At 51.2% G+C, this 25,463-nt stretch overlaps 1 protein-coding gene across 1 annotated transcript; it reads left to right on the top strand.

Moving 5' to 3' along the window:
• The first annotated feature begins 1,486 nt into the window (after nt 1-1,486).
• On the top strand, nt 1,487-20,044 carry DIPK1C (divergent protein kinase domain 1C). Its single transcript, XM_081263293.1, has 4 exons — nt 1,487-1,722; nt 10,437-11,117; nt 15,074-15,238; nt 18,637-20,044. Exons 1-4 carry the CDS (start codon nt 1,531-1,533, stop codon nt 18,850-18,852), a joined length of 1,254 nt encoding a protein of 417 aa, XP_081119419.1. The 5' UTR covers nt 1,487-1,530; the 3' UTR covers nt 18,853-20,044.
• The last annotated feature ends 5,419 nt before the right edge of the window (nt 20,045-25,463 follow it).

The following is a 25,463-nucleotide window of genomic DNA, read 5'->3' as shown; positions in this document are numbered from 1 at the left end:
TTAGCCTCCCAAATTGCTGGAATTACAGGAAGCGCCACTACTCCTGGCTTATTCCTAGATTTTAAAGAACAAGTGGCCACACTTCTTCATCTCAGTCTCCTTCCTATTCCTTCCTCCCACACCAAATGAAATCGTGGAAGAGGGCAGCCACTGCACACTGCTATCCCAGATGCTGAAGCACCCTGTGATGCTTTCTGAGTCCTGCAACTGTAGGAGAAGAAAGTTTTCAGCTATGAAACTCCTGGTGCTTCTGGTTGGGTGTGTCTTAGAGATGGACAGAGGCTAGAGAACCAGTCTCACAGGACTGAAGTGATTGAGTGGTACTCACATCCCCAGGGGCTGTCCCATTAAGGAAATACTTATTTGTGCTGTATTCAAAGTGTTCCTTAGATCCAAGCATTTGTTGACTTGATATTTTCCAGTTCCTGGGGACTTGTACCAAGGAGCCAGCCATAAGAAGAAGTTAAACCACCAGCTGCAGAATAGACTAGGTTGGAAAGCCTGTTCCTGAGGCAATTACAGAACGCGAGATCTGGGTTTGTGTAATTCTATTATGTCTAAGCTCGGAATGTATTCTGAGAAATTCGGGCACAGGGAAGGAGGAAGGCTCATAGGGATGGGGCTGGCACATAACCAGCGCTGAATAGGCTTTGGTTCCGTGAATGCCTGGGCCAGAGGGGCGGATGCTTTCCGGGACCTTCAGCTGTGACAGTGCCAGGGGTGAGCGCCACCCATAGCGGACTCGCTTTTTACTTGGAGAAAGGTCTGGGGAGCAGGAGAAGCACCCCGCTCCGTGTGTGTGTGTGTGTGTGTGTGTGTGTGTGTGTGTGTGTAGGGAAAAGGATGGAGCCCCGACGCCCCCCTGCTTAATAAAGACTGGGATTTGATAATCGAAGCATGCTCCTCCAGATTTTACAAACATGCAGATGTAGGCACATTGCTGAGCACTTTCTCCTCGCCCCATAAGCGGAAATCAGTGTGTCCTCTTTACGTGGAGAAAGACGCCGGGAGCCTTGGGCTGCCTGGGTGGGAGGCGGCTGTTTGATCCTGGGCGGGTGGGAAAGGGCGCACCAGGTTGTCCCAGACATTCCCTGACGGTCCCGACCCCCAACTATACCCGGAGGAAGCCCAAGTTGAGGTCGGAGTCGGTGGAGAGGGAGGGGATCGAAAAGAATAGCAGCCCACCGGGGAGCCAGGGGTCCAGGTGGGACCCGGGCGCTCCCGCGGCTCAGAGCTGGGGCGTAGGCAGCGGAGCTGGCGGTCGGGGGCGAATCCACGCGGATTCCGTTTGAGTGAGGGACTGGTCTTCGGGGGAAAGTGGGACGTGGCTGCGGGCGGGGGCCGAGTGGAGAGGGGCGCCTGGCGCGTCCCCCGGGAGCTGCGAGCGGACCCGCCCGCGGGGCTCGGTGCGCGCCCTCCCCTCCTCCCCGCGCTGCCCCTCCCCCGGCCCCCCCGCCCGGCGGGTCCTGGAGCTGCAACGCGAGCGCGGGGCGCGGGGCTCTGGCGGCGGCGGGCCGGGCCGGCCTGGCCATGGCGCGGGCGGCGGGCGCGCGGTGCGGGCGGTGTGCGCGGTGCGGGCGGTGCGGGCGGTGCGCGCTCCTCGCCTTCGCCGCGTGGACCGCGGGCTGGGTGCTGGCGGCCGCGCTGCTGCTCCGCGCGCACCCGGGCGTCTTCTCCGAGCGCTGCACCGACGAGAGGAGCCGGCGCATCCTGGCCGCGCTGGTAGGTCCCGCCGCCGCACTGCCCCGCGCCGCGCGTCCGGGGTGGGGGCCTCCGACACCTCCTCGGGCCACTGGAGGCTGCGGCAAGGCTGCGCCCACCCCGCCCCGGGGCCGAGGGCTGCGGTGGCTCCCGCCCGGGGGAGGGGGCCCCGCCACCTGCGTGGAAAGCCGAGGTTCACGGCCGGGGTCTCAGCCTGGGAGTCCTCCATGGGGGCGCGGGGAATAGCCCTCCCCTTTTCGTCAAAATCGCTCCTTTGTCCCAAGACAGCGTCCCTGCATGACTACCCGCCGCCACTTCTGAGCCTAAGCTCCCGAAGAAAGTTTGCGGGTCGGTTCCTGGTTTCTGGTGCCCGCGACCCGTGTCAGGCGGCCGGGATCGGGGAGTGGGCTGGCTTGGGGTTCGGTGCTAGTAGGGGACCGCGCGTCTGTCCCTCGGGTCCTCCGGTGTCCCTAGGCCAGTCGCCCTTTTTTGAGTCCACCCTGGGATAACTTGCTACCTGCAACTTGCCTAGTTGGGCGCACAACTTGCCTGGTAGGGCCCCGCCTCTGCGCCTCAAAGCCAAGGCTCTACATGGTCGGGCCCGTGGGAACCCAGGCAGAGCGCTTGCGGATGAGCGCAGCGCGCAGCGAGCAGGCTTGGTGCCTTGAGGGGCCCTGTCCTGGTCCTCCACTGCAGTCTCCTAACGCAGTGGAGGGCTTGCAGGCACACACCGAACAGCTCTTTGGCTGGCCTGGGCAGTTAGGCAGAGAGACACACTTGGCTTCTGCAAACTGCTCTGTGCCCTGGGCCTTGTGCCCCCAAACGAAATGCTGGCCTTCCTGGATTCCAAACAAGAGCTGCTCTTGTCCCTGGCTGCGGAAGATTATGTGCAGCAGAGACTGGAATACAGGTAGACAGACACTCCGCCCCAAGGAAATAAAAAAAGAAGACCTCAGCAACTATGTTGCTTGATTTCTTAAGCGATTGTTTATTTCCTAAAATAGTGATCATCTACACATTTGATTTGAAAGGTGATTTATTTAAGAAATCCCCAACACATGGGAACTGTTCAGTCCAATTGCTTACATATGGGTGGGGTTTTGGGATTGCAGATTTTCAAACCATGGCAGCATAAAGGTTTTTAAAATAAATAATTTAAAAAATGAGATTGGAAAAAATAAAGATCTAATACAAATCATGTTCCCTAATTGAATGGGAATCTGTGAGGAGTTGATGGTTTTTTGGTGAGACACATCCTAGACTCTCCATCCATTCCCCCCACTGTTGCACAGAATTTCGATCAAGTTTTAAGTTTCAAGAGCTGTATGGTTTTTTCAGTAACTGAAGTAAAAATTCCTCTCAGTTATAAAGATTTCTCCCCCCCCCTTTACTTTTGGGGAACGGATTGACTAAGGTAAACAAAAATTAATACTTTGACTAAGATGCAAGACCTATTTATAAATTTAATATGATAATATTCTAGATTAACATAAAAACAAACACAGTTTTTCATTTATTTATCTTTGGCCAAGAGGGGAAAGGCCTAATGGAAATTAAATAGCCTGTGATAATTTAAGTAATTGCTAATCATAACTTTCCCAGCATTCCAGGTCCAAAATTAAAACCAATTCTGTTGAGAAGTTTGCCAATACATCTTCAATGGCAGCCATGTGGAATCATTTTCTAGTCTGACATACCACTGAAGAGAGTGATTCTGCCTGTAAAGGCTCTCAATCTTAACCATTGCCAAAAGAAGGATTCAGTGACACATCTGTCTTCCCCAGGTTTGTCTGAGGGTGTCTCAGGTGAACTGATGTGTTGGGAGCCGTGAATCGTCCTGTGTGAGTTTGCTCTTCCTCACACTCGCTCAGAAGCTCTCTCTCCCCCTTTATTACTGCCACATCTCTTTCTGCTGTTCTGCATTTGCTGGTGTGAGACCTACCCAGAGCTCTGACTCAACTTCTGTCCAGGACACTCTAAACTAGGACAGGCTTAAATATGACCCCCATTTCCACAGCCCAGACGGGGCTGGGCTGGGCTGCCAAGCAGAGGGTGGCATTGTGGCTTCTGAGGACTCCAGCTGAATTGAGCCTCTGTGTCCCGGCTCCCCCGGCACTTTTCATTCTGCCTGGCTTTCATCCTACATAATAAAACGAGTTGTTATTTTCCTGATTGGCCTCCAGACTCTCATTAGCTTTCACTCTGAGTACCGGAGCACAGAAGAATCAACTTTGCCAGCCAAGCCAAAGGGAGCCTCTGGCAGAGCCAGGAGTGGTAGTGAATCCCCGACTCCTGTTCCCAGGCCCAGCAGGGCAGGTGGCATTGCTGGCCTAGGAGAAGCTGCCTGCAGATACTGCCACCAGATGATGAAGTTAGGGGATGGGGTCGGAGACCTATAGGCTCCCCCATGCCCCCAGCCTACCTCCTGGGGGAGCACCACACTCTGGGGACAGGAGTCCCTAGAAGAGCCAACTTGAGTTGTTTGAAAGGATTCATAGCCTGGGTCTTGGAGCTTTGGATTTTTTCAGTCACACTAAGTGCTCCTCTTTCTGTGGCTTTTCAGCTTATACCGTAGTCCAGTTGCACAAGGAAGCTCAGCCAGGCTGAGGGGAATTTGACTCTGCTTGCTCAGTTTGGTGCCTGGCTGCTGCTGCAGGCAGAGCACTTCCTCAGAGCCTGAAGATGCCTGCTGCCGGCACTGCGGATGTGCTCTATGGCAGGCACTGTGCAGAGGATTTGTGCATGTATTATTTCATTTTTAATCATCTTGCTTTGTAGTAGCCCCCTTTTTCAGAGGGCAAAACAGAGCTGCAGGGAGGTAAAGTAACTTTGTCCTTCTTTACCATTGTGTTGAGGAGCCAGGGTGTGGCCCTGTGCAGTCCCACAGTAGAAACCCTGAGACAGTGCGTGGCTTCTCCTGTGATTAAACCCTAAACTGTGCTGGGCGTGGTGGCACACACCTGTAATCCCAGTGGCTTGGGAGCCTGAGGCAGGAGGATCCAAAGTTCAAAGCCAACCTCAGCAAAAGTGAGGCACTGAGCAACTCAGTGAGACCCTGTCTCTAAATAAAATATAAAATAGGGCTGGGGGTTTGGCTCAGTGGTCGAGGGTCCCTGAGTTCAATCTCTGATACCCACAAAACCAAGACAACAACAGAAAAAACCCTAAGCTGTTACTTAGCGGATACTCAGCTTTTCCAGAGGATGTCGTTTTCAAAGCACTTCAAAACTATCCCCAGAGACTTGTTATCAGGAGGCTTAACTGCCTTGTGGCTGGTTAGTTTTTGATGTGATTTAATTTTGTGCCTTTGTTAGGGATTCATTTTTAACAGGGCAGGCTTATCTTTCTTGGTGGCCCCCATGGGACCCAGAAGCCAGGACCCATACCCAGGAAGATTTCATAACAGTAACTGGCTCTTTCCTTGAGTGCTTGGCCATGTTTTTAATATGGAGAGGGACTGCACAGTGGACCAGCTATCGGCTGAGATTGTGCAATGCGCATCGTGGCGGCTTGAGGAAGCAGTACCCTCATGAAAAATGAATGTGGCTAACCACACCGGAACTGAATACTTCTTACAAAACCAAGCACATAAAAGAAAACAGCCCTTCAGTATGACCTCTGAGAGCCTGCTAGTCGTTTCCTAGATTAGAGTGGACAGGTTTTGTTTTTGCCTGAGAACCATGATACAAAATGCAAAGACACTAAGCAACAACCACAAAGAACACTTCCAACAGGAGCTGGGGCTGCCCCATGGAAATGGGCATTTGTGTGTTTGTACATGTCTATGAGAAACTCAAATCCTCTGTGAACTTCATTAACTTAAATAATGCCAGAGCCAGAGACAATGAGGCCTTTTTTCCCCCGATTTATTTAAAAATATGACACCTGTGGATTTTGTATGCACAAATTTGGTTACAGAAATGTACCTGTTTTCAAGCTGGCAGTTAGGAGTTCCCCATCAGCAGAAAAATGTCTGATAAAGTCTGACTTTAAAAATAAGTAAACCCCTATGTGTGTGTGTTGGGGAGGGGGACGCTGTGGATAAAGCCCAAGGCCTTGTGCATGCTAGGCAAGTGTATTACCACTTAAGTAGCCCTGAACAAACCACTTTAAATGAGTTAAAAAATTTCTAATTCAACAGGATATGCTGCTAATGAGCTAATCCAACTCTTGTCTCTCACATGATGAGAGCTTTCCCTTTCAAACTTGCTATTTGTGTGTTAAACTTACTGTCTTTTAAATTGCTGGATGAAGCTTTAATTGTGGCCAGCGGGCACAGGCATGCCAAGAAACCTTAGGCACTTACTGAAGCGCTGGTAACCAGCCACAGCCTCACAGTCTGTATAAGAAGGGCAAAACCGAGATACCAAAATGCATCATAAAGGATAATGGCAAACGGCAGCTCTGTGAAAACTGTGTGTGTCTGTGTTTTAATGTAAATGATCTATCATGGCAAACAAGGTAACTGGGGCACTGAAAAGTTAGGGCAGAAACCCAGGGTCTCACCGTGGTAACTGGCAGGGCCAGGCCAGGCTTTGATCACCCACCTCCACTTCTTGCCCTTTCTGATACTCTGTATCCCAGCAAGGAGCCAGCCATGTGGACCCTGCACTGATAGGCCAATGTGCTGACCTCCAGAAAAGCAGCCAAGATTAATGTTCCTCTTAAAAACTCACAGGCTGATGCCAAATCCAATGGTCAAACCACTGTTCAAATGTCCAGCAGCTCCTGTCTGGCATTGCCTTCTGAGTTCACGGGGCAAAGTTTGAGTACACATCTTTAAGTTGGCTCTCTCCTCTGCTGGTTCCTTCTGGTTCTCTGAACACTAGGTGCTACTTTGAAGCTTGGACTGGGCCTCTGCATCCTGTTTCCTGGGCCTGATCTACATTCACCCTCATTGTCTCTGGGCAGAGTTCTGCTTTGTCTGTTCAAATTAAGCTCAGATGCATCTCCTCCAGGAAGGAGCCTCCTGACCCCACCTTTCATAGCCAGGGGTGGGAGGGTGGAAAGGGAGCTCTCATTGCTGAGGCCACTGTCCTGAGGAATGTGCGTCTTCACCTTGTTTGGCCTGTCAGGCTTCCTGGGACAAACACAGTCGTCCTCATTGTACGGCATACAAACCAGCACATAGCCTGTGCGGGGAACTCTGGGGGCCAACCCAGCCTGCCCTAGAGCTAAGCCTCACCGTCTTGGACATTTCACCTTTTAGTGCCGTTCAAGAGCATCCAGGGCAGTCACTTCTGTGAGCTGACGGGTGGCTGCAGGTGGAGGATGACCCTTGAATGCTCACCATCAGCTGGTTAACTATGGAAGATGGTGTTGGTGGTTTGCAGGTGGCAAGGTGGGGCTGAAAGCCCGTGGCCTTTCCCAATTGTGTCAGTATCCAGCTGGCTTCTGGGCCCCCAGCGGTCATTCATGGCTCCTGGCAAAGGTGGCTGCAGCTCAGATCAGAAGCGCGAGGGTCCTGGCGGTCAGCTGCCAGCCTCCTAGGCTTTCCCTCCCCTCCTCCCAGCACGGGTCACCTGTCCCCGTTGCCCCCACCGGGCTCCTGCTGCCCACTTGACTGTCTTTTTCAATTCTGTTCCGTACTTCACACAAAAGCACCTTTGGCTAAATTATAAATCTAGAGACACTGGAAACATGTTTATGAAATTGAATCAAACCATGTTTGGAAATCATCCTTTATTTGTTTTTGGTGCTGGGGATTGAACCCAGGGGCACTTAGTCACTGAGCACATCCCCTGCCCCTTTTCATTTTTATTTTGAGGCAGTCTCACTAAGTTGCTTAGGGCCTTGCTAAGGTGCTGGGGCTGACCTGGCACTTGTGATCCCCTGCCTTAGTCACTGGGATCCCAGGCGTGTGCCACCATGCCCAGCCTTTTTTTTTTTTTTATTGTTGTTTCTTATTTAAAAGGAAATTTAGGGCTGGGGATGTGGCTCAAGCGGTAGCACGCTCGCCTGGCATGCGTGCGGCCCGGGTTCGATCCTCAGCACCACATACCAACAAAGATGTTGTGTCCGCCGAGAACTAAAAAATAAATATTAAAAATTCTCTCTCTCTCTCTCTCTCTCTCTCACTTTCTCTTTAAAAAAAAAAAAGGAAATTTAAAATTGTTTATTATACTGAAAACACCAGATAAAGTAGGAAAAAAGAAAACACAAGTAAAATCAATAGCCTGCCCAGTGTCTGTGGTTCCCATCTTCTAAGGTGCCCACCTCCTGTGGTCTCTGGGACGCGTGGTTTCTCACAAGGACAATATGGAAGCAATTATAGGCAACGTGGCTGACACCAAGGGTCTCATCCTTTCCATGGTCATTTCATGACAAGTTGCCTTAGAAAGAGGTACCAACATTAAAAACAGGCATTTTACCAAGATTCTGCAACGTTCCAAGAAGAATGCATATGATTTCAAGGGTGTTTAGAACTGTTTTTCTGGGTGTGTGTATTAGTACAGCTTCCTCGTGGGTGTCAAAGACGAAGTTCCAGCCATAGGTGATGGGCCTCCTTCACTGGCTGGAGGGTCTGGCTGTGGCTCTCTGCTGGAGAGCATTATCCTTTGTCACATTGTCTTTGGCAAATGTGCCCCGTCCTTTAGGGTATGCAGAGATGTAGAGCCTCACAGCTGGCAGGGCACTCTCAGTAGGAAGCCAGGTGTCTGTGCTCTGGGCTATTGTTGGGGCAGTGACCCAACAGTGCTGGAAATTCAGTGCTTACAAGCACTGGGGAGGATTACTTGTTACTATGTGGTTTGAACAACGGTGATCCATTATCTAACACTTTGGGGTCAGGTGTGTTTTGGAATTCAAACCTTTTTGGGTATTAGGGAGATCATATAGCACACATGCATTTTATTTTGCATATGGGAAGCACCAGTAATCAAATTAATAATCTTGCAGCAAAATATATGCAGATTCACACTGAATCAAATACATGCAGACTATAAATAGCCTCTCATTTTTTTTTCAGTCTGATTTGGATACTACATGAGGCCAAATGAGTCAGGAAAACTTGTAGTTTGCAATTGTTTGATTTTGGAACTGTGTATGTGTCCAGGCACTGAAAGTTCATTTTTCAACTTCAAGGAGCATCTCATAATCTACTTGAGGTTAATAAAGCTAACAGGAGACAGCCAGTTAGTCTTTGGAAAGTAGTTAAATAGACACTTAGCTGCAAGTGCTGCTGGAGGGCCATCTCCCGGCCTCTATCCGCCCATATTTTTTAACTGCCACACCCGCTCTGAACTTGCTGTCCTACCTGTGCCAGGAGGCAGGGCCCTGTGATACAGCAAGGCGATGTGCTCAGGGCATAGCAGCAAAACTGGGGAGGAGCCAGGTTTCTGGCTCTTGGGCCAGTGCTTTGTCCTGTGTTCCATGCTGCACAGTGTCCACAGCTGGTCCTTCAAGGTGTTTTATAACCAACAACGTGGGGTGGAAAATTACTTTAGGATTTTATACTTGTTTTATGACCTTGTAGGGAAGAAGGCGACTGGTCACGTGCTGTAGAAGTTCTGGGGAAGAGAGGCTATATTTGTGGTGTGGGAGGCAGATTCCTGTGTGGGAGAAACAGGTGGGATTAGAAAATATGCTCAACCTGTAATAAAAATGGGTCTGAAGATTTACATTTCCTGAAAAAGATGAAAAGGAAAGAATCACAATCCTCTCTTTCTTTCTGCTCTGTATCCCTCTCTTCTTTCCTTCCTCTCCCAGGATTGTTTGGCTGGACAGTCCTCTTAGGGAATTTGTGGGTGGTGGGGAAGGATGTTGGGTCCCCCATTGGCACTATCTTAAAGTCCCCATCCGAGGGTGCTGGGTGGGCTTCCTCAGCACTGCTGGAACTCAGTACTCCCTACGCACCCAGCAAGTGACCCAGAGGGGCCATTCCTCTAGCCCACCAGCCACAAGACCTCTTCTAACTCCTGTGTCCTCCTGGTTTTCTCCTCTAAGCATCTGCAACCCTACAGCTGCTAGCCTCGTAGGCCACGTCAGTTCATGTTGAGAGCAGCAAGCTCAAGGTGTGTCCCTGCTGGAACGGGCAGTCCCGTGGTTGGCCCTGGGAGCAGGCGAGGACCTGGTGCCCATCTGGGTTAACAGCTCTTGGGTGGGAGTGTCTAATGCTCTGTGGGGGAGCTTCACATGCAGCTGGAGTTGAGATCCACTGGCCTGGGCCAGAGCTTTCATCTGACTCGGTTTTCCCAAGCAGCTGGGCCACAGAAGACAGCTTCTGGCCTCCAGACCTCCTGTTCTAAAGACTGGTCCTTGGCCCGACTGAGTGATGTAATCACGAGGAGATTCTCTTCCCTCCCAGAATGAGTTGTCCTGGGGATCCACAGGGGGCTGTTTCCAAGACTCCCATGGATACAAAACCCAACCTGGGGGTGCTCCAGTTCTTTATATAAAGTGGTGAAGTATTTGCACGTAACTACCCACATCCTCTGTGTGCTCCAGATCATCTCTAGGTCGCTTGTGCTCCCTAGAGCCATGCAAACACCACGTGAGCAATGTACTATGCTGTTTAGGAATCAATGACAAGAAAAGATCTGTACATGTTCAGTACAGATGTAGATTTAAAGAAATATTTTTGATGGGTGGTTGGCCACAGAACCCACGGATGCAGAGGCCTGCGGTTCACCTCTGGGGGCTTCTCTCCACAGCTGGATCAGGAGCCCCTGAGTGAGGACCAGCCTGTACTCCCCCCGCCCCGACCCTGTGGTGACCCACTCTTCCTTTCCTTCCAGTGCCAGGACTACCGGGGCGGCTGGCTGGTGGGCGACCTCTGCGAGGACCTGTGTGTGGCTGGGGAGCTGCTGTACCAGCGCTGCCTGTACTACGAGCGTGGCAAGAGGGTGCTGCAGGCCCAGTGGCGGGGGAGGCCCGTGGTGCTCAAGTCCAAGAGGGAGGCCTTCTCCAGCTTCCCGCCGCTGGGCCTGCTGCAGGAGGAGGAGGCTGGGCAGAGGGGCCAGGGGGTCCCAGAGGCGGAGCTCCTTCTGGTGCTGGCTGGGGAAGTCAAGAACACCCTGGGCCTGGAGCTGCCCAACAGCAGCATGGGGCCCCTGTGGCCTGGCCGCTGGGGTCCAGGCTGGCGGCGGCAGCTGGCCAGCGCGTGGTCCCTGCTCCAGCAGGAGGAGTACGTGCACCTCAGCCTGCTGCAGGGCCTGAGTCGCCATGTCCTGCCTGTGCTGGGCTCCTGTGGCCACTTCTACGCGGTGGAGTACCTGGCCGCTGGCAGCCCCCAGCACAGCGCTCTCTTCCCTCTGGGCCAGGCTGCTCCCCGGGGCGGCCAGGCCCAGGCACAGGCCATCAGCCATATCGCGCTCAGCTTCCTGGACATGGTGAGCCATTTCGACCATGACTTCTCCCACCGTCTTCACCTCTGTGACGTCAAGCCCGAAAACTTTGCCATCAGGAGTGACTTCACAGTGAGTGGGCCAGGGGAGGGTGTTTGTGGAGTGAGCTGCGCTGCGGGTCTGCGGGTCTGGGGGGAGGAGAGGACCTAGGCCAGCCCTCCTGCAGAGGAGGAGCTGCAGAGGGCCATGTGGCTGTGCGCACAGTGGCCTGGCCCACTCACCCAGTGGCCTGGCCTGGGCACATGGTGCCCAAACTGCCGTGCGCTGCAGCAGCGTGTGACCTCTCAGTACTTCTCTTCTGGAGAGGTTCTAGTTAGTTTCCAGTCTGTGTTTAAGACTGCCAGCAGGGCAGGAGGAGTCTGGTGCCCGGGTCAAGTGCTGGGCAGCTGTAGGACCCTGGAGGCAGAGAAGGGGCCAGAGGGACTCAGTGCTCTATTACGAGATACCCCTGTCCCCGCACTGGGCCCACACAATGTGTCAGGGTAGCTGCTTCCCCTAACACTGGCCTCATTGTCTGCCCTGACGGTACTTGGTCCCTCAACAGGAAGTGGTGACAAGACTGCCTGTGATGTGGTGGCATTAAATAGGTGTTGGGGAGCTGCGCTCTGGTCCCTGCTCCTGTACAAGCTGGTGTTCCTGCACTGCACACACTGATCATCAGGGTGAGCGGGCTCCCGTGGGACTGGCTCATGATGGAGTAAGGCTCTTATTCTGGTCAGGACATAAAGGGACAAAGAGGAGGTGCCACTGCTGCTGGCCATGACTTTGAGGGCAGGTGGCACAGGAGTGACATAGCCTTCTTAAAGCAGCTTGCCATCTGGAAAACAGAATCTGCCTGCAGCACAAATCCCTGGTCTACCTGAGGGACTTGTCCCTGAAGGGCACTGGAGCATCTGACCTGTTCTCACTGCCCTGGGGGGCGGGCAACAAGCAGGTGTGAAAGGGACTGAGCTGGAAGGTTCTGGCAGGTTCCAGAAGGCTCTGGGAGCCTCCAGGGCAGGGAGCTCAGGGCCCTCAGCCCCACCCGCAGTGCTCTGGGCTCCCCATTCCCACAGGGGCCAGTTCCCACGACTCATCCAGCAAGTGTGCCTGAGTGTCAGTGAGTGGAACTGTGGGCGCCGCGGGCTCCAGGGACCTGGGAGGAACCCGGCTTCATGGAGGGGCTGGGGCTGGGGATCCTCTGTGTGGAGGGGGCGCCCTGGGTGTTTATGGGTCTGCGTGCTGATGCCCCAGTTCCTGGTTCATGCAGCCACCTAAATTGTGCCTCCGGCGTCTTGCACTTGGTGGTCCTGAGAGCTCTGCTCAGTGAAATCCTGACCTGCTCCTCACCATCCCTGACTGTGCTCCCCAGAGCCGTCCCTCTGAGCTGGCTCTGGGGCAGGTGGGGTGGGGAGGGGAGGGAAAGGGTGAATCCCTTCACAAGCCCAGGACCCTCCTTGAGACACCAAACTACACGTCAGCTGTCTTACCTGGATTTTGTCTAAGTGAAAACCAGCAGACCCCACATCACCTAAGAACTTTTTTAGAAATTCAAATTCTCAGACTGCACCCCTACTGAATCCACATAGGCCGGATCTTAAACTCTGGGGTGGGACTCAGCAGCCTGCGCTGTAGGAACACCTCCTTCCAGCTGGCTCTGGCTGTGCTCAAGTTTGAGATCTGGGTGCTCTAGGTCCCAGTGGGTGGCTCCTGCCTTTGAGCCCCAGCTGCCCTGCTGCCCTGTGGTGGGAGGGGTGCCAAGAATCCAGGATTCCAAGTCTCCCCCCACCTGCAGGCCCAACCCTCTGCAGGTATGGAGAATTTATCCAGTGGTTGCAAATGAACAACTAGGTCAGGGCTTGGTGACCCAGACTGTGGCAGGCAAGGGCACCTTTTGAGCAAACTGTGTCTTCCTGCTGTAGAGAATGATAACGGAGAATAGACTATGAAACAATTCCATGCAGCGGAGAATGAAATAATCCTCACTGATCTTTCTATTCTGATGCCCGAGGAAATCTGAAGATAGCAATGCACCTTCAGTAATTTCATGCAGGAAGGGCTCCACGGTTCTCTTGATGTCAAGAAACATCACACAGGTTTCTGTGTTTGTGTGGTTACTGTTCTTATTTTAGGTGTGTAGGGTCGAGCTTTCAAGAGCTGTAATTCATCCTTGGTGCACAATATAAATTAGGAGGTAAACCTGGCTCTCTCTGGGATGAAAAACCAGAAACCACCAGAAACGGGAGCGAGAAGGAGCCAAGGGCTGGAATTCCACCTTGGAGCCCAGGAGGAGCTGGGGAGGCTGCCAGAAACTCCGGGAAGAGGAGCTCGCTCTGGTGATAAGTTATAAAGATGATAGATTCATTAGCACAGCCCTCATCCATTTTTAGTATATTAACCAGGCTAAATAATGAAATTAGCCATTTATTTTGGCTGAATAATGAGATAAGAAAGATTGATTAAAATGATAAATTCTGTTTGCTGTGCCTGAATTAGTTATTAGGCAAAGCCCTCAGACAGGGAAAAGTTCTCTGCTCTTTATTTTCATGATTCTGCACATATTTTGAAACAAATTATGTTCCCTCCTGCTCTGTTTTACTAAATAATTCCCAAGAAAACTTCTTGCCTTCCAGCATCAATCTTAAGTGAAAAACAAAGATGATAAATAAATAAATAAATAAAAAGGCAAGCACCGGGGCCTGTGCCTCCCGTGGCTGCAGGAAGCTGGAGGAAACGAACACCAGCAAGCCAGCTCTCTCCCAGGGGCTGACTGACACTGACCTGTGAAGGCTTGTGAAATGCCACAACGCCATCAGATTCATCAAGCTTCCTAATAGCTTTTTGATACCTGGGAGCTATAAGCTGCATGACTTGGGCAGACTCCAGGTTTTCTTAGATCAAGCTCATCTTTTTTTGTTGTTGTTATATCCAGGTGGTGGAGGAAAATCTGCATAATTTAGAAGTTCTTCTTCTTCTTTTTTTGAAGACTATTTGGTTTGAAGCCAGGATGATAAATCTGAAATTCCAGGGGCTTGTGAGGTTCTCAGGCTCACAGTGGGACTTGGAAGTGGGTCCCTCCTGTTGATCCTGTTGAGTCAGGATCCACATGTGTCTATCCTAATTTGAGCACTTTGTCCTTTCCCTCACATTTCTTCAGACTGGCCAGTTGGAAATTCATTGGTGTGGGTAGCAAAGGTGCCATAAAACTCAGATAAAAATCCCGATCTCGAAGGTGTAAAAGATATGCGGGGATTGTCAAATCTAAATGGAGTTGCTCATGTCAACCCTAACCAAAGCACCAAAATAAATAAAGCCAGAGATTGTGGAGGAAGGGTTGCTATGCATGACTCCCTGACAGGAACCACCAGAGGAGGCTGTCAAAAAGCACAGCTTTGCACAGAGGCCACCGCAGCCTTACATATAAGGCACTTCTACAAGGACATCTGCCCAGCAACTGTCTGTCAACCTCAGACTGATGCCATGATTGTTATTAGTCATTGTGACCCAGCATATTGTTTCAAACATCTTAAGTAATCCTCGTTGTTGCCCTAAGAAGCTTCCCCAGGCCTCAGCCCTGAATATAGCAGAAGTTTGCTGCCATCCTGTTCCCACCATGAGGCTCTGCTATTCCCACGCTAACTCTTCCTAAATAGATGCCTGTGTTCTTCGGAGAATCTCTGGTTGTTTTTGTTATTTAGGATGACAGAGGTCAGAGACCAAAGCTGATAAAGTAATAGAAATAAATTCATTGTTAAGCCATTTCAGAGATTCTACTTTTGAAGCAGAGAAAATGTTCAAAGATGAAAAGTGATACTTGTAGTTATGGCTCCAAATCCTCGGCTTTAACCAGTGACGGCAAAGTTTCTTTCTGCAGTTGAAGCTTTGCAATATAATCCATGTGAAGAGTTGTAAACTCCTGGTGTGGGACAGCCACTCCAGGTCCTGGGCGGGCTCTGAATGAGGTCAAAGAGGCTAGAAGGAGGAGCCCAGACAGGCTCCTGCAGCGAGGCAGGGTGTCCTCTGATGGCTCCCTGCTGTTTTGATTGCAGGTCGTGGCTATTGATGTGGACATGGCCTTTTTTGAACCTAAAATGAGGGAGATTCTTGAGCAGAATTGCACAGGAGATGAAGACTGCAATTTCTTTGACTGTTTTTCAAAATGTGATTTGCATGTGAACAAATGTGGAGCTCAACGTGTCAACAGCAACCTGCAGGTGAGTGGGCTGCTGGGGGCTGGGATGCCATCAGTCCCTCTGGTGGCCTCTGCCCTCTCTGAGTACCCCCAGGTATTCAGCAAGGGCCGGGCAGGGGGGGGTTTACTGTCTACCCCATGGGGAGGGTGGGCAAGTGACCACTGAGATCTGATGGATGGAGGTCCCAGCAAAGCCACCTGCTGGGCTTCCTCTTCCTTGAAGCTCCACCTGAGCCTTGGGCTTGGAGACCTGTTCTCTGGGTCCAGTGTCTTCGTCCACATAACCCCTCACACAACACACACACACACACACACACAAACACACACACACACACCAAGAATGAGAATCCAGAGACCCATCTGTCAAGGATGAGACTGATAAGAGTACAAAGCAGGCCTCAGGATGGACAGACACTGCAGTGCCACGGGATAGACTTGGGACAGCAGAGGTTGCAGGGTTGAGGGGGGAGGAAGCCGAGTCCAGGTCAGCAGTAAGTAGGAGTCAATTGGGCTTCAGACAGCTGAACTGGGTTTCAAGGTGGGAGACCCCACGTCCAGGGTTGAGTACCCCACCAGTGGGACATCATATCTCCTTTTGGTAGAAGTAGTCCCTTCCAGCCCTCACTTGAGGTGCTTAGGTGGATGAGGGTGAATGGGGGCCCACAGGTCTGAGGCCTCTGCAAGAGGGCAGTGTCGGGACCACCTCACCACTAAATCAGAGTCGCCAGGGGAGCACAGTGCAGGGTGTCATCCCAGGGTGGGATGGGTGATGGGTTGGGGAGAGGTGGACAGTCGTGCTGTTAATCTGGTGGTCTATGGCCAGGTCAGATAAAGGCCCTGGTTCTGCCCCAAAGTGACCCAAACTTCAGGGTGGAATTCCAGAACCGCCCTGGGCTTCCTCCTGAAGGAGGCCCAGCAACGATGTGACCTGGAGGCCTGCTGCCCTGACCTCTTTAATGTGGCACCCACACCTGGTGCATCCAGCTGGGGGAGTGGGGTGGTCTTCACTGTAGCATCACCCCAGTCACCCCATCCACAGCACAGGGACACGCCTTCTCTACGCAGCATAAAGAGCCCAAGCTTCTGTCCCTTCTGATTCATCAGGGGGCACAAGGAACCAAAGAAGTCAACGAGAAAGAGCAGATACCAGACATTTGAATGCCCATATCCAAAGAGCCAAAGAAATGGAAAATAATTTCTTCTCATCAAAGATATGCATATGGAAATCTGATGATAATAAATTTATTTTGTCAGTTGGGAATAGTCATTAAAATGCTATTCATTAACAGTTGAAGCTTCAGAGAAAGAGATAAATGTCTATATTGTTATAGATCATAAACTATATCTCTCTGGAGAGTTGTGAGTGTTGGAAATGTTTATATTAAGCAATTTCACTTGTCCATAAACCTGATGATTGCTTTAGAATAAAGTCCTAGAAGTGAGATTGCACATTCTTTAAGGATATGAGATAATTGAAGTGTTAAGTTAAAAAAAATAGAGACTACAAATCAACATTTAAACTATGAATAGGATATTTTTCGAAATAGGATATTATTGAAAAGATAGATACCAAGCTGTCAAAAATAATTATTTCTGAATGGTAGGGTTACAATTTTTCTTCATCTTGCAATTTTTCTACTTTTCTAACTTAAATTTCACACAAAAATTCTAGCCATACATAAATTGATTGACAAATAAATGGAATAGAATAAAAATGTTCACAAATAGGCTTACTGATAAGTGGGCATTTAGTGTGTGGTGAAGGGGGTGCAGCCCCGTGTGGGAGCTGGGTTGTGTAATGACTGGTAAAGTGGCAGCCCAACAAGTGGCCCAGTTAACTCCACGTTTCATTCCTTATGCCGAACTAAATTCCAGATGGTCCAAATACTTACTTGTAAAAAGTGAAATCCTTAAAGTACCAGGAAAGAACATCCTTGGAGAATGTAATATTACTCTAGTGCAGGGAAAGCCTTTGTAAGTATAGAGCACAGCTCAGAAGCCAAAGGAAGAACAGTGCACAAATTTAGCTCTGTTTAAAAAAATCCCCATGGGCAAAGAAGCCACAAAATCACCAAAACTATAAGCAAAGCAAAAATACTTGCAATTCTCCTCACAGACCAGAATGGTAGAGCATGGATGGAAAATTATCCCTGGCTCCCAGAGATCATGCAACCCCTCAACCAGGAAATCCACAGAACTTCTTTACCAGGGTTGTGCCTGCTTCCTGGCAGCAGCATCTAGCAATTGGTCAGTGTGGGAGAAGGGGGCACAGGTACAAAGCTGAGTCCCTTTGCCCCCATAAAGGACAACTATGTAGGTCTTCCTCAGTTCCCTAGAGATGTGTCCCCATGAACGCTCCCAACAAATCCCTGCATGCAAACTTGCCATATTGCCCAGAGTAGCATTTGTGCAAACATAAAAGAAAATGGGGCCAATGTGTTTACAGGCTTAGATTCTGTCTAGGGTGCTTGAATAGGAGTCACCTCTCAGGGGAGCCCAGAATCCGGGCTGGTTGGAGACTGAGATCATGGTGTATTCTTCAGGACACTTTAAAGTCTGCACATGAAAATGTGTTCTTGATTCAAAAAAGAAATAAAGTTGTCTTTTTAAAAAAGTAATCCTTGCCTTTATAGGGTCTGGAAAATGAAAGTTAAATTACTTTTCTTCTATGAAATAGCAAAACAATAAAACGGAGGCATTTGCTGAATGATCCCAACACCAAGGGTGATGTGGGAGATAAAGCACTGTTAACTGTGCAGCGTCCAGGCCAGGGCTCCACGGAAGGGCTGTGAAAGCTGTAAGCAGATCACGTTCGAACTGAGAATTTCAAGATCTCTTGGGCATCAGTGAATTTCATAGCCTTTTAGAATTAAAGACCATTATAGAGTAACTTAATTTTTTCCTTGCTCTGAGGCTGCGTGGAACAGTGCACGTGTCTGTACTGCCTTCCGCTGTGCTCCATCTGGCCCTCAGGACGCCCCGTTGGGGTGGTTATCATTGCTGCTCTGACCCACTTGTGGACAGGACAGCCCATGTGGAGTGGGGACAGGGCAGGGCGGCTGGCTGAGACCCACAGAGCCACTGACTCCTAAGAACTGTCCCTGTTGGTGACTTCTACTCACTTTCTCTTTGGAAATGTGTTCAGTCCTCTACGAAGCATCACCCAGAACCTCTCCGCTGCTCCAGGCTGGGGATGGACTTCCCTCTGCACAGGGAGCCAGGCTCCCGCTCTCTGAGGTGGGGCTTTTCTGGGTGCAGAGTGGTCTTGGCTGCAGAAGGGAAAGCCCCCCACCTCCCAAGAGTCCAGTGGCCTCCCTGAAGGAGCAGAGCCAAGGTCCGCTGGAGAACCAACTGGGGACTTGGGAAGCTTTGAACGATGACTTGCCGCCCTGAATTAACTGCGCACCCTTCTTTCCCCAGGTAATCTGTGACAAAATATTTCGCCACTGGTTCCCCTCCACTCTCAAGAGTTCTGCTGTCTCCTTCCGGCTCCGGCGGCAATTACAGCAGGCTGTACAGGAATGCACGGATCCAGAAGTCTCCATTGGGAACTGGAGAGCAGCCCCCAGCGTGTTCTGGAAGCTTCGCAGGCTCCTTCAAGCCCTGCTGAAGGAGCTGCAGGAGGCAGAGAAGTAGACACTCAGGCCTTCAGCATGCGCAGGGCAGAGAAGTGACCTGGAGTGACTTCTTGTGCAGTTGCTCTAATGATGAGACATGTTCACTATGCAAATGGATTGTCTCTAAGGTACCGTGAAGTCTGACCTGTGCAGTTGCCGGTGCTGTTGAGTTTCACTTCAGCTGCTGGGACAAGTGTCCCCATGCTCCACCCCAGCTTGATGATTTTTGTTGGTCCTGACCCCTCTGTCACACCCTGAAACGACAGAGGGGGCACAGGGCATTTTCCTTTGGGGGGACTCTCAGAAAACCCAAGCCCCATGTGTAACATTCTGTAGAAAGCACTGTGTCCAGTCATCAGAGAAAAAAAGATCTAATTGCTCTTCCCTTTAAACCATTACCACAAGTGTGTGCACACAGGTGAGTATGCAAGTGAGCATGGGTGTGCACAGGTGTGTGGACATGTATGTATATACCAGCATGTGCTTATGTGTTCATGAAGAGCAGTATGAATGTGTGTACACATGACTGTGTGCAGGCAAGCATGTTAATGTGTGTGTGTGTGTTTGCATCTGTGTGAGTGTGTGTGAGCGTGCATGGCTGTGCACAGGTGACTGCTCTGTGGTGGAGTTTGAGTATGCCTCTGTGTGCACACATGAATATGAGTGTGCACCTGCACCAGTGTTCACCTACAGGTGTGAGCGTGTGCACCCGAGGGAGTCTGTGTGTGTGAACACGTGCACATGAATGGGTGTGACCGCAGGCACGAGTGCATGCATGAGTGTGCATGTGCATGTCAGCAGAGGAGTGTGAGCAGGTGGACATGTGGGCGTGGGGGGCTGGTTTCTCCAGCCTGTCCTCTGGGGAAGTTTTCCTAGAAGCAGGGAGTTTGCTGAACACAGTGTTGTCTTGTCACCCAAGAGAATTTAAGTGGACCAGGTGCTGGGGTGGGCACTGACTGTGGGTAGGGGGAGACCCGCTCCTCCTGTGACTGAGGGGACCACGCCACAGGCACCAGAGCCTTCTTTGGTGGGATGTGCTCTTCCGAGTGGCGCTTTCCTGCAGTGGACAGAAGCCATAGGAAGCAGACCACTCCGCTTGCTTCCTGGGAGGGTGAAAGCCACGGGGAGCCACAGGGACTTCACTTCCACTCTGAGCTGGGACCTGTGTGTCCCCAGTGAACCACCAGAACCACGCGTCACGTGGAAGCGGAGCAGAGAAAGACGCGGCCCGGAAGGCATGAGGAGGGGATGTCGGGGTTTACAAAGGAAAAGGACAAAATCTGAAGTTTCAAAAATGCATAAATTGGAAAATTTCCAACAATCTCTTTGTTCCTGACCCCCAACCCCTTCCTGATCTACACGAGGGAGCCTGCCTTCTCCAGGTCCTCTGGGGCGCGTCTCTGTGTACCTTGTCGGCACAGCTCACACTGATGTCACACAAGGAACTGGGATCTCGGAAGCCCCACCAGCCCTGGATTCTGAGGTCCTGGAGACTCATGCGGAGGCCACAGTGACCTGCGCTTCCTACCCCCACCCCCCCGCAGTGTATGGGATGATGCCAGCTGTCACACAGGAGGACCAGCCCCCCAGTCCTGTGCCTGAGGACCCACTTGGCACTTCTTGTCAGCAGCATCTCCGTCTCTCTTGTGGCAGAAGTGTGCTGAGACCCAAGTTGGCAGATTCTCACAGGCTGGGCCTGGTGCTGGGTGAGACCCCTGCCCCTGCCCTGTTGCCGCTGCTTCTCTGCTGGGCAGGTTTTCACCTGGGAAGGGACCCAGGAGGGCAGGTCGAGACGGGGGAGGCAGGAGGGGCTTTTCCACCTGCGCCCTTGGGGCCTGAGACTGAGCTCCTTCTGGGAATCTTGCAGCCCCTCCTCAGGGGCTCAGGGCCCCCTGGCCAGGCAACCAAGCTGCCAGGGAGGGAAAGGCAGTTTTCATTTCAACCAAAATGGAAATGAATGCTTTTGTTTGCCCTGGAGACTGTGCAGGGTTGATTACCCAACACAACCGTGGTTTTCTTGCTGCAAGGGGCCACTTTATCTCCTTCCTCTTAGGATGGCTACCTGATTACATGCACTTTCCCTCCCTGCCTGGAGAATTCCGTGTGGGACAGTGGCTCTTAAACAATCCATGCCGAAGTTCAGGCTTGTTTTGATTTTTTATATAATACAATAAAAACACTGTGTATCAGTACTTAATTGTTGTAGTGTGGTGGTGCTGGGGATTGAATCCAAGGGCCTTGCTCATGCTTGGCAAGGCTCTGCCACTGAGCTACAGCCCCATCCTTAATTATTGTAGTTATTTATTTGTTTGTTTGTTTATTTACATATTTGGTGTTTTTTAGTTTCACATAACATTATATTATATATATATATATATATATAATCATTTTGACACCATTATAGAAGCATATAATGTGTCCCAATTTGGTCCCTCCCAGTTCCTCCCCCTTCCCTCCCCCTGCTCCCTTACCTTTGCTCTACTGAGCTTTCTGCTATTTACTTTTAGTTTCTGCATTTATTTAAAAGTCAGTGTGGATGTAGGTGAGGTGAGATTCACTGTGGGATATTCCTGTGGGTACTTAGGACAGTCAGGTCAGATTGATTCTGCTGTTCCTCCCTTCTCCCGTCCCCTCTCCCTCCCCCTCCATCCTCTTCATCTAGTTCATTGATCTTTCTTCTACTTTGATGGAATCCACCCCCCTTTCCTTGTCTCTCTTTCTGTCCCCCTCCCCACCCCCCATGGGTTTGGTAGCTTCTCTGAAAATCAGAGAAAACCTTCAACCTTTGACTTTCTGAGTCTGGCTTATTTCACTTAGCATGATAGTCTTCAGTTCCATCCATTTACCCCAAAATCCCATAATTTCATTCTTCTCTATGGCCAAGTAACCCCCCCATTGTTTTTCTGTTGAAGGGCACCTCAGTAGGTTCCATAGCTGGACATTCTGAATTGTGCTGCTATAAATGTTGATGTGGCTGCAGCCCTAAGGGGTGCTGATTTGAGATCTTTTGGATCTATACCAAGAAATGGAATAGCTGGATCATCTGGTGGTTCCATTCATAGTTTTTTGAGAAATCTGCATACTGCTTTCCAGAGTGGTTGCACTAATTTACAGTCCCACCAACAATGGATGAGTGTGCCTTTCCCTCCATATCCTTCTCAGCATTTATTATCATTTGTATTCTTTAAAATTGCCATTCTGACGAGAGTGAGATGAACTCAAAAAACTTGACACCAAAAAAATCCAAATAACTCAATTAATAAGTGGGTGAAATAACTAAACAGAAGAAATATAATTGGCCAATAAATACACTAAAAATGTTCAATATCTCTAGCAATCAGGGAAATGCATATTGAAACCATTTTTAATATTTTTAATGCAACAAATGAGATGCTTCTTTGCCCAGTTGAGCAGAGAGGGAAATGTCAGCCTCAGTGAATTCTGTTTTATGTTTCAACAACACTCACAGTAGACAGAACACTCTCAGGGAAACATTGATGGGAATTGAAAAAGATTATTAAGGCAAGTTAAATTTTATCCAGATCAAAGCAGGCATTGCATTATCATCCAATCCTTTGTCAGAGGCCAGTTTTCAAAATGTATCCTGATGGATTATAGTTAAAATGATCTTCTGATGATAGAAACAACTCCAGGTTGTATGTCTAGTTGGCTTACAGAGGACACATCTCAACCTGTGGCAGGATTAACGAGGTCCTGCATGGCAATCACAGGGGGCTCGGGCCACAGGAGTTTGTAGACACCTGAACTGGCCTTGTCACATGATGTTGCAAACATTCACAGACACTGCCAACATCGCCAAACCTCCTGGATGCTCCTCACGTGAGGGCACAGGCAAAGCACACCTCCTCCTGGGAGTGCAGCAGCCTTGTCTCCCAGGGTCCTGCCTGGGCAAAGTCCCAGCCCACCCAGGCCCTGTGTGCACCCAAGGCAAACACTCAGGACACCACTTAAATCATCAGAAGAGCAGCTGTTTTTAAATTTGATTTAGAAGCTGTTCTTTGAGTATCTGGAGGTGGAGGAGTTGTTCAGGGGGTAAACTGTTCCTCCCTCCATGCCCTGCTGTCCACCCCTTCTGCAGCCCATCATGAGGGGAACCCAGACATGGCTGCATCTGAAGCAGGACCCTCAACCAACACCCGAGGGAGCAGAACCTGGGGCCCAGATCTTGTGATGCGCAGGGTCTGTTGGGACCCTGGCCATGCCTCCTGCTTCAGCACAGGGGTTCAGCAGTGCAGGATGCCCGCTGTGCAGTCACAGAAACCCAGGGAGACAGGAGGGGTACCATGCTGTCTTGGCCTTGGACAGCCGGTGGCTTCTCCTGAGGGAGGTGGCAGCAGGGGCTTGTCATAAGTGTCACTGGCCCTGTAGAACAGAGCCAGCTGCACCCTGGGGACGGAGGGGTTGCCTGGAGGAGGCCCTCAGCCCCACTCTAGGAATTTCTCTCTTCCACCATCTTCTAGTTTGGCCACCCTGGCCCCAGGGCTTCCTGAAGATGAACACTAACACCTGCTGTAGTCTCTGCCGCGAGGTCTGGGGACACTCGGCTCAGCATTGGCTCCTACACGCTCTGGCCTTTGGGGGTCCACTTCCTGCTCAGTCTTGAACCTGTGAAGGTGTCTCAAGGACGTTTGAGCCAGGGCTGTCGGGGGAGCAGGGAGAGGTATGCGGCCCTCAGCTGTGGTCAGGGTCTGGGTGGGGGCCCTTGCTTTTGTCCCTGACCTTGAGGGCTGTGTACTTTGTTTTCCACAGTAGAAATCTGAGGGAAGCGACTATTGCACACTGTGGCTTTCAAACTGAAACTCAGGACACGTGATCGCTTCTGATGTTCAAAATGTTTGAACACTTGAAAAGTGTACCCCAAAAGCACAGGATGCAAGGTGACCACTCGTCGGATTTCCATACAACGGTAGAAGACCACACTGGGACGTGCAGGAGGAAGGCCCCCGAGAATACCCACACCTCCACGTCTAAGTTGTTCCAAAGCCGCTTGTCGTCTGGACAGGTCATCACCTGAGGAGTGCGTTTCTCTGAGTCACCTTAAACAGCCCCAGCTGGACTCACTGCCGTGTCAGGACAGATGGACTGAGCTGATGAGGAACAGTCAGTGTGTACTTGTGGAAGGTTCTGGAACTTGGAGCCAGAAGCCTGGTCTGGGAACCAGCTCTTGTGACTTTAGACCTTCCCTGGCCTCAGTGTGAAAAGTGTGTGCAAATGTCCTGCAGGGAGCAAACAAGACACCGCAGGAGGCGGGAGACCAAGGAACAGCTGCAGGTTTCCTCCGGGACTCCTTGGTCTGGGCCAAGCGGAACTCCAGCCCATTCACAAGCTGTCACAGCTAAAACCACATCTCCAGGATGGTGCAGGACCATGTCCACAGCTCAGGGGCCCTCGTGGCCTTCACCTGTCCCCCTGGACAGACACAGGCCTTTTTGTCTGATTGCCCAGGAGTGAGGAGGGAGGCTGGGCCCTGCATGCCCCTGTCTGCCCCTGATTCCTAGCAGGTGCAGAGATGGGGCTCTAGAGCTGCTTGTGCACTGGGAGGACCTGGATCAGGGCCACACCCCCTTCTTTAGAGCCATGTCTTCCAGGTGCCCAGCCCGACTTCCAGAGCGTGGAGGAGAGTGTGGGGTCCCTGAGACGGGAGCAGCTGACTTGCAGGCCGCTGCCAGCCTGCTCCCAGCCTCCCCTCGCCGTCTGGGCCCTTCAAGCCTCTGTGGTGCCATTTCTTTCATCACTTTCCCTTTCATCCTCTCCCACGTCCTGGCGCTTCTTTGAAGACAGGAGATGAAACGAGCGAGTGGTCTGGTGCGGGCTGCGGAGTCCTCACGTGGGTGCTCTTCATCAACGCTCCTGTCTCCTTCTGGCCTCCTCCTGCTGAATCTCGAATTTCGCCATTTTTCTCCACGGACCACAGTGGCCCAGCTGTCTGCTGAGACCGGGGTGTGTGTCCTTGAGGTCCTTGCGACCTACCGAGGCACAGCCCTCCACGTGGGAGGGACGCCAGGCGCACAGCACTGCTGGGGTGGGGGCTGCTGACAGCAGCGAGGGCATCGGGGCCTCCAGGGCCTCCTTGCTGTGGAGTCTCCAGAGTGCCCCTGTGTGGCCTACAGTTCAGGAGGGCCAGTGGAGCGGCGTCTAGGAGCAACCTGTGACTGCCTGAGTTGGCCAGCACTCCTCTGCGGCACTTTGTGTGGGGGTACATTGCCCACGAGGTTTCGCACAAGGGTCAATTTCCATAGCAACGGTTGAAAAGGAGCAGGAGTGCTTTAGCTGTGCTTGGAGAGTAAGGGCAACACGACACGTTTCCTTCCGCTTGGAGCAGAATACACGCGACTTCACCGAGGATGGGGAGCACAGGAGTCTTCCCTGAGACGGGGAGGGGTTCCACCCAGGACAGAAGCGTATTCTGTGAGACACCATCGTGAGAGCAATGTTGGTGAGCTTGGCCGGTAACAGAAGACACCTGACTGCTGACATCCAAGCTGTGAGGGTGTCGTAAACAGTGAGCAGAGGTCAGACCAAAGACCTGCCTTAGACACTCACACTCACACACTCACACTCACACTCACATGTGTTCAGACCTGCTCATGCACATACACTCACACTGCA

This window comes from Spermophilus citellus (assembly GCF_964194105.1).
Source record: "Spermophilus citellus genome assembly, chromosome: 12".
Taxonomy (NCBI): Eukaryota; Metazoa; Chordata; class Mammalia; order Rodentia; family Sciuridae; genus Spermophilus; species Spermophilus citellus.
Note: the sequence above shows the minus strand (reverse complement) of the source record. Positions and strands in the feature narration are given on the sequence as shown.